The sequence below is a fragment of the Mycteria americana genome, chromosome 4 (assembly GCF_035582795.1).
Source record: "Mycteria americana isolate JAX WOST 10 ecotype Jacksonville Zoo and Gardens chromosome 4, USCA_MyAme_1.0, whole genome shotgun sequence".
Classification (NCBI taxonomy): Eukaryota; Metazoa; Chordata; class Aves; order Ciconiiformes; family Ciconiidae; genus Mycteria; species Mycteria americana.
In genome coordinates, this window is record NC_134368.1 from 3,922,548 (window position 1) to 3,938,080 (window position 15,533).

The 15,533-nt window shown below is 54.6% G+C and overlaps 1 protein-coding gene across 3 annotated transcripts in view; it reads right to left on the reverse strand.

Annotated features, from left to right (window-relative positions):
* Positions 1–4,634: 4,634 nt before the first annotated feature.
* PTPRA (protein tyrosine phosphatase receptor type A) overlaps positions 4,635–15,533 on the reverse strand; it is a 132,461-nt gene continuing 121,562 nt past the window's right edge. For all 3 annotated transcript variants that reach the window (XM_075499486.1, XM_075499488.1, XM_075499487.1), the window contains 12 exons: positions 14,619–14,716; positions 14,354–14,473; positions 13,218–13,384; positions 12,079–12,214; positions 11,174–11,323; positions 10,957–11,050; positions 9,374–9,450; positions 7,678–7,812; positions 6,877–7,002; positions 6,232–6,383; positions 5,776–5,911; positions 4,635–5,079 (listed from right to left, as the gene is read on the reverse strand). In XM_075499486.1, coding sequence (XP_075355601.1) covers positions 5,005–5,079; positions 5,776–5,911; positions 6,232–6,383; positions 6,877–7,002; positions 7,678–7,812; positions 9,374–9,450; positions 10,957–11,050; positions 11,174–11,323; positions 12,079–12,214; positions 13,218–13,384; positions 14,354–14,473; positions 14,619–14,716 — 1,466 coding nt within the window. In that variant the 3' untranslated portion in view covers positions 4,635–5,004. The remainder of the gene's footprint in view (positions 5,080–5,775; positions 5,912–6,231; positions 6,384–6,876; positions 7,003–7,677; positions 7,813–9,373; positions 9,451–10,956; positions 11,051–11,173; positions 11,324–12,078; positions 12,215–13,217; positions 13,385–14,353; positions 14,474–14,618; positions 14,717–15,533) is intronic.

Consider the following 15,533-nt stretch of genomic DNA (forward strand, 5'->3'; position numbering starts at 1 on the left):
CTTTGGGGTGGGTTCGGGGATGGAGATGCCGGAGTGGCTGAGCACCCATGGGTGCTCTTTGGGGTGGGTTCAGGGATGGAGATGCCGGAGGGGCTGAGCACCCATGGGTGCTCTTTGGGGTGGGTTTGGGGATGGAGGTGCTGGAGGGGCTGAGCACCCATGGGTGCTGCTGGGGGTGCGTTCGGGGATGGAGATGCCGGAGGGGCTGAGCACCCATGGGTGCTCTTTGGGGTGGGTTCGGGGATGGAGGTGCTGGAGGGGCTGAGCACCCATGGGTGCTGCTTGGGGTGGGTTCGGGGATGGAGGAGCTGGAGGGGCTGAGCACCCATGGGTGCTCTTTGGGGTGGGTTCGGGGATGGAGATGCCGGAGTGGCTGAGCACCCATGGGTGCTCTTTGGGGTGGGTTCGGGGATGGAGATGCCGGAGGGGCTGAGCACCCATGGGTGCTCTTTGGGGTGGGTTCGGGGATGGAGGAGCTGGAGGGGCTGAGCACCCATGGGTGCTCTTTGGGGTGGGTTTGGGGATGGAGGTGCCGGAGGGGCTGAGCACCCATGGGTGCTCTTTGGGGTGGGTTTGGGGATGGAGGTGCTGGAGGGGCTGAGCACCCATGGGTGCTGCTTGGGGTGGGTTCAGGGATGGAGATGCCGGAGGGGCTGAGCACCCATGGGTGCTCTTTGGGGTGGGTTCGGGGATGGAGGTGCCAGAGGGGCTGAGCACCCATGGGTGCTCTTTGGGGTGGGTTTGGGGATGGAGGTGCTGGAGGGGCTGAGCACCCATGGGTGCTGCTTGGGGTGGGTTCAGGGATGGAGGTGCTGGAGGGGCTGAGCACCCATGGGTGCTCTTTGGGGTGGGTTCAGGGATGGAGATGCCGGAGGGGCTGAGCACCCATGGGTGCTCTTTGGGGTGGGTTCGGGGATGGAGATGCCGGAGGGGCTGAGCACCCCGGGGTGCTGCCGGGGTTTGGGTCCAGCACGGACAGACCCTCCGGGGTGCCCTTAGGGTCTGATTCGGGGCGAGCAGGACCACCCACCCCGGGGTCCCCGCGTGCCGCCAGCACCCACCCACCCAGCACCCCGCTGCCGGGGCAGCCTCACCTGCCCGGGAGGGTGACGGCGGTGGCGGTGGCCGGCTGGAGCGGTGGCGGGGCCGGGCTGGGCACCGCTATTTGTAGGGCTCGGTGACCGTGACGTCGGCCCTGCCACCACTCCCACGAGGGACCGTGACCTCGCCGATGGCGTGGGCCTCCGCATGCCAGCGCCCGTCGCCTCCTTCCCCTCAAATCCCCGTGGCACCGCGGGACAGCACCCTGACACCCCTTTTTTTTTTTGGGGGGGGGGGTGTCTGCCCCGCTGACCCCGCTCTGGCTCGTCACCGCGGGCTCGTGTCCCGACGCAGCTCCCGGCGGCTGGGAAAGCCCGGGTGGTCCCCAGCCCCCCTTCGCAGCGCCCAGGGATGCTCTTGGTGCCTCAGTTTCCCCTCCACTCCCAGCACCAGCCCCAATTCCACCCGTTCTCCCCCCCATTTCAGGTTCGTCACCCCCAAATCAGGGCCGGGCGCTGGCAAAGGCCACGCAGCCCAAAGCCCCCGGCTCGGGGATGCGACGGAGCCCGGGAAAGGGATTTAGGCAGGATCCGGCCCCGGATTATCTCCAGCAGCTGCTCGTGTCTCTGCTATTTGCAGTCGGATGCGGCAGGATGGGGCCACGGCAGATGCCGCTGCGAAAGGTCGGGGCAGCTCCCCAGACCCCAAAATTCCTCCATCCCCACAACGATCCCGGGAAGGAAGGAAAAAAAAAAAGGGGAAAACCTCATTATTATCCCCGGGGAGCAGCCAGCGCCCGGCGGGCAGAGGGACGGAGGCGCTTGGGGTGGCCCGTGTCCCCGGGGAGAGCGTGGGGGGCGGGCGAGCGCGGTCCCCCCCATCCCTGGAGGGTCCCCGTTTCTTTTGGGGTTCAGCACATTTCTTTCCGAGCGTGACCCACAGCTTTATCCGAAAGCCCCCCAAATTCAGGAGTTAAAGTTTATTAACGAAGCCATCATGTCGGGGTGCCAGGTGACGGAGCGGGGATGACGGCAGCAGCGAGGTCATTTTTTGGGGGGTGTTTTAGGGTGCTGGGGGGGGGGGTCCCCTTGCCTGCGTGCCCCTGCTGAGCCACCCCCCCCCCCCCCAGGGAAATCCCGCCTGGATGGAAAAGCTCCGCTGGAAAACTGATACCCCGACTCACGGGGGGGCTTTTCCCAGGATTTCCTAGATTTCAACCCCACGTCCCCCGAGTCTGCCCTTGGCTGGGCAGGGATGTCACCGTCCCTGAGCCCTGCCGCCCCCCCCCCCCCCCCCCCCCCCGTGCTCCCGATCACCACCCGGGGTGCCCAGCCAAATCCTTGGGGTGAAACCTCCGCTCCGAACCCAGTTCTCCCAGTGCCTGCAGCAGGGGACTGGAGCTCCCCCAGTTAAGCAGGGCATGGTCCCGCCGACTGCAGGAGGAACAAGGAAGGAATTCATCAGACACCTCTTTATAACAAAAAACCCTATTAAAATCAACCATATTAACCTATTTTTTTAATACAGAAGCGCTGCACCCCTGGCTCCTCAGGACTTCTCTTGACCCTTAGGACTCTTCTGGTGCCCTGGCCCATCCACCAGCGTTAGGGTTTCTTGATATTTTTCTTCTTCTGGGAGGGGAATGATAAAAATCAGCATTTTTTGGCCTCCTGCTCTGATAACCCAAATTCATCTCCATGATGGAGCCTCCATTGGAAAAAAAAAAAAAAAAAAAGGAATACTCCCTAAACTTGTCTGGAGGGCGGCAAGAGCATCCCCCAGGCTGGAGAAGGGTCTCCCTCAGCTTTAAAAACCTGTGACTGCTTCAGCAGTGACCACCTGGAGACCTTCTTGAGGTTTTAAACCGCCAGAGGATAGGGTGGGATTGGACATAAGGAAGAAATTCTTTATGATGAGGGTGGTGAGGCACTGGACCAGGTTGCCCAGAGAAGTTGTGGATGTCCCATCATGGGAAGGGTTCAAGGCCAGGTTGGACGGGGCTTTGAGCAACCTGGTCTAGTGGAAGGTGTCCCCGCCCCATGGCAGGGGGTTGGACGAGATGATCTTTGAAGGTCCCGTCCGACCCAAACCATGCCATGATCCTGTGATTTGCATTTGTGGCTGTTTTGGTGGAGCCTCACCCAGCCAAGAGCAAGAAGTCACCTTGATTACGTTTAATTTCTGGCAGGAGGTCAGACTCCCCTCGCCCCAAGGATGGGCACGCTGTTGAAGCTCTGCTCCGACACTTCCCAGCTTTAGGACCACGCACATCCTTCCCGAGAAGCAGAAACACAGAAACATTGCTGGCAGGGACCTCCGAGGTCTCCAGTCCAACCTCCTGCATGGAGCAGGACCAATGCCCAAGGTTAGATCAGGCTGCTTGGAGCAACCAGGCGAGTTTTGAACGTGCCCACGGACAGATCTTAGCAGCTCTTGAGATGCTAGGAGAAATAATCTGAAATCTCCTCCAGCATCTAGGGATGGAGGTCTCCTGGTCCGAGGATGGAGGCAAAGACCTGCAGCAGGTCGTGCCTTGGCAAACGCGCGTGTGCGTCCTGTAGCCCAGAGGTCCCTTCTCCCCGCTGCTACGGCTTGAGAACGCCTGGTTGTCTCCTCTGGGACACAGGGCTCTTCCCTCTAGCTTTCACTCACACTTTCAAGAAGCACTGAGGGTACAGAGAAGAAAATAAAAGAAAATAAAATGAACCCATCCTCTGAAACAGCAGAATTTCCCCAGGTGGTCTGTTCTCTGGACCATGGCTATCGGAAGCCAAGATCTCCTGGGTTGCTCCAAAGCCTTTCTGCTGCTGGGTTGGGTGGAGGTTGCTCTTACAGCTCCATTTCAGAGCTGGGGAACGAGGACGCTGGGCACAAGGACACGGCGGGTGCGGGGGCAGAACGGACACAGCCCCAGCGAGCCCGCTGCGTTTGAGATGGCTCCAAAATTTCTCTTTCGCTGGTGTTACAGACCAAGAGGAGGGAAGGGTCCGGGTGGCACTTGGGGAGAGACACAACGGGTGAGAACGCGGAGCTGGGACCACGTGGAGCCGCTTTCTCCTCCAGCCACAGCCCCCACAGCCCACGCAGGAGCATCCCTCGCTGCTGGGAGCCAGCGGGCACCGCTCCCTCCTGGCAGGGACCAGCAGCGACGGCAGGGCCACTGCCAGCGTCCTCGGCTCAGGGCCGCGGGGGTCCCGCTGCGACCCCCGTCCCTGCGGCAGGTCTAAAATCCGGCACCAAACACACGGACGTTTCCTTCAGGGAGCAAAAACCCTTTCGTTTTTCGGGTTTGGTTTTTTTTTTTGTGGGGTTGAAGTCCCAGCGGTCGCTGCTGTGGTGGCTACAGCTTCCAAACCCGCAGCATGTGGTGGCCTGACCCTGGAGGAGGAAACTTTTTTGCTTTTTATACAAAAATGAGGATATTTATATATATACACACACACAGAATGAGCTTTTTTTTTTTTCTCTCCTTTTTTTTTTTTTTAAAGAGCTGACCAGCGGAAAAATGTGAAACCATTTCCCTGCAGGTTCGGAAAAGCTTGTGCTTGTGGGGTTGTGTTTTTGTTTTTTTTTCAGATGAGATCCAGGATATCTTTTTCTTCTCTTTTTTTTTTAAAAAAAGGCTTTACTCCCTCAAGAAAAAAAAAAAAAAGATTTACAAACAAAATAACAGCCTGTATCAACTCTCCAGAAGAGAGATGGTATGACAATATTAATCCAAACATCACGCTATTTAATTCCCCAATAAAACATTGGAAAAAAAGGAGCCAACAGTATCTGCACTAACACTTTGCTACATATAAAATCTCCAGCTAATATGAAGCTTATGGTACCAACCTCTAAAACAGTTAAGATATATACACATATTTTTTGGGAGGGTATATTAACAAACAGAATATTACAAAATATTAAAGAAGGCAACTCTTCTGTCATTTGTTTCGGGGCGTGGATTTTTGTTTGTCTTCACTTGAAGTTGGCGTAGTCTGAGAAGGCGTCGATATATTCCTGCACCACCTTGTAGCAGAATTCGTACTGTTCCTGCAGGATTCGGGGAGAGCGGAGCGTTAGACCAAGAAAATTCACACCTGAGACAGAATTTGACGCTTCATGGTTTGCGGCTAGCTGGGACCAAGCACGGTCAGGTGTCCTCAGCCCAGACCGAGGGCAGGAACTGGATTCCCACCTGTGAGCAGGTCCCATCTCCTTTGTGCCCCCAAAAACCAGGCTGCCCACCCTCCTTACTGGGGTGCCATCAGCGAAAGAAACTCTACCTTCCCCTTCCTCTCTGAGGTCCTGTTTTGACCCCAAAAAGAGTTTTTTCTAAATCCCTGGGCATCCTTGCAAACTCCTCTCACAAGACCTCATCTAGTCCTGCCTGCTCCTTCCCTCCCTGCCACGCTTCCTGCCCAAGCCCGTGCCACCAGGACAGGTTTCCAGGCTCCTGGAGCCCATAAATACGTGGGCTGTGGCTGAGGATGTCTCCAAGGAGGCTCCTACAGCTTCTGTCAGTGCTCAAAAGGGGCTTGATGCCTTCAGCCAGCCAAGCTCCACTCTTCCAGACGTCCTAACAGGAGGAATGGGAGATACCTCCTGAACCACCTCCATCCCTTACTCTTTCATGGAGAGAGAAAACCTTCAACTGAGGAAGTTTTTGCTCAACGTTGAGTCCCCAGCCCATGCCCGCTGAGGTCTGGGGTGGCAGGAGGAGCGTGGGGTGTGCTCAGCTGCGCTTACCAGTGTCTGCACCATATGCGGCCTCTGTAGTCTTAAACTCTTCACCGTCTGAAAGACGTCGAGAATCCCTTCTGCCTTCACCCTTTCCAGGACAGTGCTCAGCGCACAGAAGGTGCCTGTTCTTCCTGCTCCGGCACTGGCAAAGAGAAACCAGAAGGTAAAGGAAACCGCCTGTCCTGACCGAGTTGGCTTTGCTCAGGGGACAATCCATAGGGGAACCACTGAAGAACTGGAGGAGCTGACGGTCTTTCCCCAGTCTCTCCTAGTTTAGCTAGGACATGCTCTATAAGACTGAAGCCTCTTTGCTTAGCCGAGCAGGAAAACCCCGTACCACATCTGCCCGGGCTGCTCCTGCTCAGCCCAAGTCTTCTGAGGGACCTTTGACCATCTCCAAAGCTTCTTGCAGAGCAGGTCCCCTTGGAGGGGTGGCCAACCCCTGCTCCACCTGGGCTTTACCTGCAGTGCACAGTGATCGGGTGGTTGCCAGACTGCTGCTGCTGCTTCTGCACAGCCGCGATGATGTTGATCATTCCCTTCCCATCCCCGGGGATCCCAACTTCTGGCCAGCCGTGGAAATGAAACTGCCGAATCTGTCGGCTCTTGTTTTCCTGGTGGAAGAGCACAGCTCGAGGTCAGTAAGTTGGTGGGAGACCCGTACCAAGAAACCCACCAGCTCAGGGCTTTGGGAAAACCATCCGCTTAGGAAAGCTGTCTGCTTGTGGAGGGGAGGCGTTCCCATGGCACGGAGCAGGGCAGGATGTGGGGAATGGGGAGCAGGAGGGAGGCTGGGTGGCAGGCACAGGGACAAGGCAGAAGGAGGACGAGGGCTGCTTGGTGGCAGCAGGGCAGAGGGGCTGGATGAGAAGCGATCATCAGGACAGGAACCCCCAGCCTGGGAGGTAAGTGTAGGGAAGAAGGTGGGATTGCAGGGGATGGACACTCCTTTGGGATGACGGGGAGATGATGGAGCTGAAGATGCCAGAAGGAAGGTTCAGCCCTTGCAAGAAGAACCGCAAAGCACCATAAACACCAGCGGGGGTTAACAACAGCCAAACCCAAGAGGACCTAGAGGTCCCTGCAGGGAGAAGGTCAGACTCTTACCCTGGTGTTCGTTACCAGCAGGTCCCGCACCGTATAGCTCTCGCACTCCTCCTCTTTTTTCAGCTCCACAGTGATGTCTCCATAGGACACGGAGCCGTCGGATGGCCAGTACTGGGCACACTTCTCCTGAGAAAGCATTACAGGAGGAGACAGGGTGAAGACCCCGTACTTTTCCCATGGGCTTGAATGGAAGGAGTCTTCTGCGGCTGGCTGCTGCCCAAAGCCAGGTGGGATCTCATAGAATGACAGAATGGTTTGGGTCGGATGGGACCTTCAAAGATCACCTAGTTCAACCTCCTGCCATGGGCAGGGACATCTTCCACTACATCAGGTGGCTCAAAGCCCCGTCCAACCTGACCTTGAACACTTCCAATGATGGGACATCCACAACTTCTCTGGGCAACCTGTTCCACTGTCTCACCACCCTCGCAGTAAAGAATTTCTTCCTAATATCTAATCTAAATCTACCCTCTTTCAGTTTAAAACATTACTCCTCGTCCTATCACTATCTCATGGGCTCACTTTGGAGACGAGATGCCCACTACACCTAGAGGTGCTTTGAGAACCGAGGGTCCAGAGTTGGTTTACTGAACATCTCCCCACCCTGGGTCTACCAACATCTGGATTCTTTGCATTAGAAGTAGAGGCTGAAATATGTCTCCTGCATGGCTTTGCTAGAGAAAGGGTGAAAGGGCACCCAATGCATGTGGTGCTGGCAGTGCCATGGCCATCGGGAGATTTTAAGGGGTCACACTGATCTATTTTGCTGGTGCTCCAATGCAGCTATCTCCGGGCGCTTACCTGGCCTCTCTCCTCCAGCTCCGTTAGCATCACTATGGAGCAGGATTTCCACTCCCAGATCATCCTCCAGAAGTCCTCTATCGTGTGCTGCAGCGGTCCTTGGCTGGCGATATAGGAGTCCTTCTGGCGATAACCCTGCAATTTGAAAACAGGGTTAGCGGTGAATTGGCAGCGCCTGAATGCCAGGAGCAGCGGGAGGAACGCTCTTGGACACGTTTGGGTTACCAAGCTCAGTGAATTTTTGGGACCATCATGACTGTCCGTGTGAATGACTACAGCCTGGGCAGAGAAACCTGCTCTCACGGTGGGCTACGTCCCCACGCATGGGCATTGCCACACTGCTGCTCGGCAGCTGAGATGCCATCAGCCAGCGCTTTACTGTGGTAAGACCTTTGTTTTTAAAGAAATGCAACTGGAGGAGGATCATATCCTCTACATGTGCATGGCCTTATCCGTTTGGTGGAGAAAGATTTGGGTTTCCAGCACTCCTAAGAGATGTTGCAAAGTCTGAGCATTGTAGTAGAGCCTTGCCTAAGCTCCAAGTACTTCAGGTAGGATTTTTACAGGGGATTTTTGGAAGAAGTAAGCAAAACTAGATGGAACTAGATGATCTTTAAGGTTCCTTCCAACCCAAACCATTCTATGATCAATGAAAACCAGTAGTAAGCCTATGTGACTCTGGCTCCTCCACAACCACAAGCGCTTCTGTTTCCAAAACCCCTCTGACGTTCCCCTGTGCCCTCGCTGCAGACTGTGACTAAAGATGCTTCGTCATTTGGAGCTTCTCATTTAAGCAAAGTTCAGCAGAGGCAGGAAATTGAATCCTCAACAAAACTTGCTTATGTGACATTTAGGCTTTCTGATCTCGACGCAGAACAAGGCGGCTGCTCCCGGCTGCTCACGCAGCCAGAGCAACCCGCAGGGACCCAGCAAAGGAGATTTCAGGGAGCAATTAATTTGGGATGTTATAACTGGGAATAAGCTGGTTTTACTGGTTCAGCCCATGGCAGTAACCGTCCTTTGGTGGGAAAAAAAACCCCCTGCCATTGGGAGATGAAAATAGAAATTGGGCTAGAAAAGAGCAGGGCTCTGTCACTTAGCCAGCGCTGGCATCACTGCACGAAGATAAATACTCATACGAGATGTCCCCCTGAAGTCAACAGGATTACTCACGAGAAAAGGATGTGCAATCACTTACATCCTCCTCGGAGCGAGGAAAGCACTTAACCTCTCTGCCTCGCCTCCTCCCGTCACCCAGACAGGTATAATGGGATTGACCTGGTTTTTCTCAAGGGTTTTGGGATCCGTGTATTGCTCCACTACCTAATCTAGCGGATGTTTTCTGACCAAATGAACAGTGCCGTGTAGCAATCATTTCCATGGCTACGTGCATCTGCTTCTCCAAAGCCATCATCAGAGCCTGGAGTTGCAGAAGTGAGACCAGGATTTGGAGGCTCTGCTCAAGCTCCAGCTCTCCTCTCCAACCATCCGTGGGTCACAAGGAAACCGTATATACAGAGGGGTTTCTTGGAGAAAGAAACTAGCACCATCCGGTGACCCGAAGCAAAGTCAAGTGGAAAGAGCCTCACAAAACGCAGAGGAGAAGTGTTTTGGGACAAATCCCTTCCACAGGAAGTGGCGTGAGGTAAAGAGTTTCCATTGGGAGAAAATGGAAAGAAGATTAAAGGAGACTCACGTCAATGAAGGAAGCGTTTACGTAGTCTGTGTTCTCTTCACCTCTCTTCACTGGAATGATTACTCGGTTGAACTCATCTGAAACAGAAGCAAAATGATGTGAGTTTTGGGGAACACCTTCGAAGCATGACTCCTTGGTAACCATGCATGACCTTTAGCTGGGAAGCCACCAAGCCCTAGGTGAGAGGACAGAGATATGGGAAGGGGAGTCCTGTGTTTACAGCACCTGACTGGGACAAGGAGACTCAGTTCTGCCTTCTGCCATGCCCTGGTTTGGGGATGGAGAAGGGGATGCTGAGGACCCCAGCAGCAGGACCTGCTCAACACAGGGACTCCCTTCTCCCTTGAGGCAGAAAGCCTTGGCAGCATAAATCTGCTGAGAAGAAAGTCATGGCAGGGACAGGGCAGAACAAAGGCAAGAAAGCCCCGGGGGCAGCGTTATATTTGGCCATGAAAAACCACCTGCCCTTGACTCTGCCCCGTCCCTTCATGCTATCCCTGCTTGAGCAGAGGGTTGGACCAGGTGACCTCCAGAGGTCCCTTCCAACCTCAGCCAGTCTGTGACTCCACTACTGCGGGCACAAATGCCTGTCTTGACAGCTTCAAGCACTCACAGAATGACAGAGTGGTTGAGGTTGGAAGGCACCTCAGAGGACATCTGGTCCAACCCCCCTGCTCAAGCAGGGCCACCCAGACCTGGTTACCCAGGACCGTGTCCAGACGGCTTTTGAATATCTCCAAGGATGGAGACTCCACAGCCTCCCCGGGCAACCTGTGCCAGTGCTCGGTCACCCTTGCAGTCAAAAAGCGTTTCCTGATCTTCAGAGGAGTGTTTCCTGATGTTCAAATTTGGTACTACATATAGGGCTACAGCTTGATACATCCTCACTAGATAAAGAGGAGGGGGGCGAGGGGTCCCCTGCTGTGTCCCAGTTTGTGCCCATGGCCCCTTGTCCTGTCACCAGGCACCACTGGAAAGAGCCTGGCTCCGTCCGCTTTGCAGCCTCCCCTCAGGTATTTGTCGACATTGATGAGACCCCCCTGAGCCTTCTCTTCTCCAGGCTGAACAGTCCCAGCTCTCTCAGCCTTTCCTCACAGCAGAGATGCTCCAGTGCCTTCGTCATCTTCGTGGCCCTTCGCTGGACTCTCTCCACTATGTCCGTGTCTCTCTTGTCCTGGGGAGCCCAGCACTGGACACAGCACTCCAGGGGTGGCCTCCCCAGTGCTGAGCCGAGGGGAAGGATCACCTCCCTCCGCCTGCTGGCAATGCTTTGTCTAACGCAGCCCAGGACACCACTGGCCCTCTTTGCCGCAAGGGCCCGTTGCTGGCTCATGGTCAACTTGGTGTCCACCAGGACGCCCAGGTCCTTTCCTGCCAAGCTGCTTTCCAGCTGGGTGGCCCCCAGCACATACTGGTGCCTGGGGTTGTTCCTCCCCAGGGGCAGGACTTTGCACTTGTCCTTGTTGAACTTCATGAGGTCCCTGTTGGCCCATTTCTCCAGCCTGACTCCTGTCCCCACAACCACCCAAACAGTCACCTCACCCACCGAGCATGCTTTCCCCAGGCAGACAAACAAGGCTTACATGGAATTATCTGAAGCACCCTGTTCTTCTTCATGTTTGCCGGCAAGTTGCCCGTTCTCATCTTGTCATTCTGAATTTTGATGGAAGTGAGCTTCTGCAGAGGAAAGAACGAAAGCAGAGGCAGCTTTCAGAGCCACCCCATGCCAGGCAAGCACATGGTGGTCCCTGCAGCCCAGCACCATCTGAGCAGATCCACCAGGACAAGAACCATGCTCACCTTGAACTCCTCTTCCAGCCCGTTGCTGCTGGTCCCTGGCACTTTGTTGTAGATCTTCTGGAGGTGGATCTCTAACGAGGTCACCTCCAGCTCTGTGTCACCGTAGAGATAGTGCTCCAGAAGTGCTTGGTATATAAACACATACTGCATCTGCAAGGGTTGCAGGGAGAAGCCATCAGCCTCCGCTCCAAGCTCAGTGAGAGCATCCCGGTGCCGGCACACATGGTGGCAACAAACCCACCACCCCACTGCCCACCCATGCTCGCTGGGCATGTGGAAAAGTGGGTAACAACCTTTCTGCTGCTGTACGGGGACTGGGACCTTATTTGCTACATGACACAAAGCTGACATGACACAAAACTTTCTCTAAGTCTGGAGAAAAGGAGGCTGAGGGGAGACCTCATCGCTCTTTACAACTACCTGAAAGGAGGTTGTAGAGAGGTGGGGTCGGTCTCTTCTCCCAAGTAACAAGCCATAGGACGAGAGGAAATGGCCTCAAGTTGCACCAGGAGAGGTTTAGACTGGATATTAGGAAAAATTTCTTCACTGAAAGGGTTGTGAAGCATTGGAACAGGCTGCCCAGGGAAGTGGTGGAGTCCCCATCCCTGGAGGTATTTAAAAGCCGTGTAGATGTGGTGCTTAGGGACATGGTGTAGTGGTGGGCTTGGCAGTGTTAGGTTTAGGGTTGGACTCGATGATCTTAAAGGTCTTTTCCAACCTAAACGATTCTGTGATTCTATGAAGGGGATTACAAAGAGCAGGACCCAGCGAAAGGCTCACTTGATGCAGCATCCTTCCAAAATGAGGGATGATACTCAACCTGCACGTAGGCTTCACTGCAGGCTGGGTACCGAAACCTAACTCCAGCGAGTAAAGCCCAGACAGGACTGCAGCAGCACACTTACATCTGTCTGTACCATCTGGCAGCGCTGAGCCCGGATCCGGCTCACGAAGCCGTAAACGTCCACCTTCCTCTCTGCATGCATCATGTCCAGCATGGCATCGATGACGATAAAAGTGCCCGTGCGTCCTACCCCGGCGCTGAAAGAGCAGAGGGGACAAGCGGTCAGTGCAGCAGTGTTGGCATTGGAGTCCCTTGTAGTGGCCAGGAGCGAGCCAGACGCTTCCCAGCAGTGAGTAAATAGCAAAATCTGTTTTGGAGATGAGAGAGGTCCTCAGCCTCGTGTTCAGTGTCGCCTGGGTTTTGCAGAGAGACGCACACAGCATCTCCAGCAACCACTGCGACTGGAGTGCACGAAGGCACTGAGCAGGGCGAGCCAAAGCAAAACCCGAGCCAGCTACGGCTTCCAGAGTCTTATGGGCTGCCTGTTCCCACCAGCTGCCTGCTGCTGCTTCCAGTCACCCTCCTTCATGTGAAGATGAGCCCATGGGGAAGCCTTGTTTCTGTGCTGGTAACTCAACCATTAAGGAGAAGAAGAAAGATGAGGCCAGCAGACGCTATGGAAAGACAAAGCTCTTTTGTCAGCTGCCTCCCGAGAAGAAAGCTGGGAAGATGGACTTGGGAGGCTGCAAATGTGATCATCATCTCTGCTTTTAACCATGGGGCTTTCCCTTATTGAAACATGCACAGCCTTCCACAGCTTCCCCAGGTTTGCTGCTGTGCCTGAAACCACTCCGCATGAGGTCAAACCCCGTGGTCCCCGCTCCCGGGCGTGCTCTCAGCTGAGTACTGCCTTCCTGCAACAGGAGATGTTGCCCTCTCGTGCCCAGGGCAGAGGAGACCCAAGGGAGATGCCACCAATGCCCAGCAGTGGTGCTTAGCGTGGCTCACTCGGCATCCAGCTAACCCAAACGACCGTTCAGGAGGAGTTGTAACACCATCACATTGCTAATTTCAAGAAGTTACTTCAGTTCACATGCATTTTTTCGAACCTTCCCATGTGGAACATTCCCATTTAACATGGGAAAGTTAAATAAAAATAAGAAAAAAGGCCTGACCGAAAAAAAATCCTTTCAGTATTAAATAGGAGACACTTTTCAAGCGACCCAGGAGATGCAGAGGTCAGCCGTGACCAGGACGTACCTGCAGTGCACTACTATTGCTCCTGCGTATTGGGGATTACATGTCTTCACTTTCTTCAAGAACTTCAGCATCCCGATGGGGGTGAAGGGGACCCCGAAGTCAGGCCAGCTGGTGAAGTGGAACTGAGTCACCAGGCGCTGAGGCTTCTTGTTCGTGACGTCGCCGACCTGAAGGGAAACGTGTATTCAGGCTAATGATAAATACTCAGATTTCCCTTCTTTCCCCAAAAGCAAGGGCAGAGAGGGAGCTACAGCCCCAAGACTGAGCTGGACGGCTTAAGAAGCACTAGCATCCACAAGCTGAAAGGGCACGGACACAGGCTCCAGGGCCAAATTAGTCTCTAAAAGCGTGACATTTTAATCGCCCAGCATCACATCCCGCATCCTAGGGGTGAGAGATGCCAGCCCGGCCTCGGCTGTGGCTCCAACCTGGCAGAAGCTGCCGTATTTTATTCCCAGAGGGCTCAAACAGAAGCTGCCGCTCCATCCTTTCCCACACCTCTGCCCACAGCATCCTCAATTAAAGGCAGGGGAGGAAACCACCCACGTCTAGGCCATAGGACTGAAGGGTGAGGCTCAGGAGAACCCCAGTCAGGGTCCAGACAGGTTTTCAATTGCCAGCTCTTTCTTGCCTGCCTCCGAGAGCAGCAGGAAAACAAACAGGGTGACTAAAGCATCCACAGCCTCCTCGGAGGACGAGAAAATGCAGCGACAGATGGGAAAGCAATCAAAACCAACGCATACGGCGCTGGATTTTGTCTCAGCTCATGGGATAAATCTGATTATTTGCAGGCATTCAGTATCTGTGGGTGAGAGCAGGAACCGATACTGGTAAGAGCAAGTGCTGGAGTATTACAGGACTGAATTTCAGCCTTGGCATCCACCAGCTTCCCTGGTCTCAGCACAGCCATGCTGGTACCCACTGAGAACGGGCTCCCAGGTGTTTAAGGTGAGTAAATTCTTAATAGCTCTGGTTACAAATGGACCTTGGGGTCATTTCATCCCAACTCTGCTCTCACGGCACCTCGGAGGAATCGAGGAGCACACCAGCGCCTGTTGGATGGCCAGGGCGGAGAGGGGAGGAATGGGATGGGACGGGATGGGATGGGATGGGATGGGAGACGCGAGCCTTGGCACCTGCTGGATGCAGAACTTCCGCACGGTGTAATCCACCAGGACGGTCACATCCTCCACGGACACTCGGATGTTCCCGTACGTCCAGCAGCCCTGATCCGGCCAGTACTGAGCACACTTACACTGCGGAGAGAGAAAATGGGCGCAGGTGAGCTCTGGTCCCCTGCAAGCCTGGGACCGGCTCCAAGACATGCTCATGGGCATGAGATGCACCGGATTCGGTCAAAGTTGGGTTAGATACCAGCCCATGAAGCCTTCTGGCACCTACTTCTTTCCTCTCTTTCAGGTTGGTCACCATGACAATTGTCGCTGTGTTTTGCTCCCAAATCATCCTCCAAAAATCGTTCACTGTTTCTTCCTTTGGTCCTAAGGGGAAGGTAAAAAGAAATGTGGTCTTTGGGCTCAACCCCTCGAGTGCTGAGACCAAAACCCAGTGTGTGAAGTCACATGTCGTGGATGATGCAACACATTTTTTGCCAATAGATGTCAGCACAGGAGGTGTTTTGGTGCCTGGGAAAGTCGGCTAACCAAAGGAACAATCCTATCACACAAGAGCTTGTGTGATGTGATTTTTGGATGTGTTTTATGATGAGGAATTCTGTTTTTAGCCCAAGAAGGGGAAATTGGACAAATGGAGCATGGAAACGACTTGCCCGAGGTCACCCAGGGAAACTGCGGCCGTCACAAGTAGCTCGCAAAATTCCTGTCCCCGAGCCTTGTGCTTGAACCACGGGATCCCATTTCACTATAGCACAAGAATAGTTACCTGCTGCCTGCCAGACAAGGAGCTGACTCAGCCTAGACCTCCCTCGCCAAACGTGAGGCTTAGGGTGAGCCAAGAGAATAGCAGAGCCAAAGCTTTACCCCAGCCTGGTATCGCTGATGGACCTGATCCAGCCTTCCTTCTCCAGCAAGAGCCAGGTAAACTGGCAGGTGATGTCCTAACCCACTTGCAAGTCTAGAGTGGAAATGTAAAACACCTCCCACGGGCAAGTAACCCCCTTTTGTTGACATGAACCCCCCTGCAAGTGGGCGTCTTGGTTTTAGGGACATGTTTGGATGGGTACAAGGAAAGCAAGAGAGCTGGAGGGCTACGGATGGTGCATGCAAGCCAGTGATGCACTGGCTGGGAGCAACTGAGCTTGGGAAGACTCGTGCTGCTTGATGCTCTCAATAGCTAAAT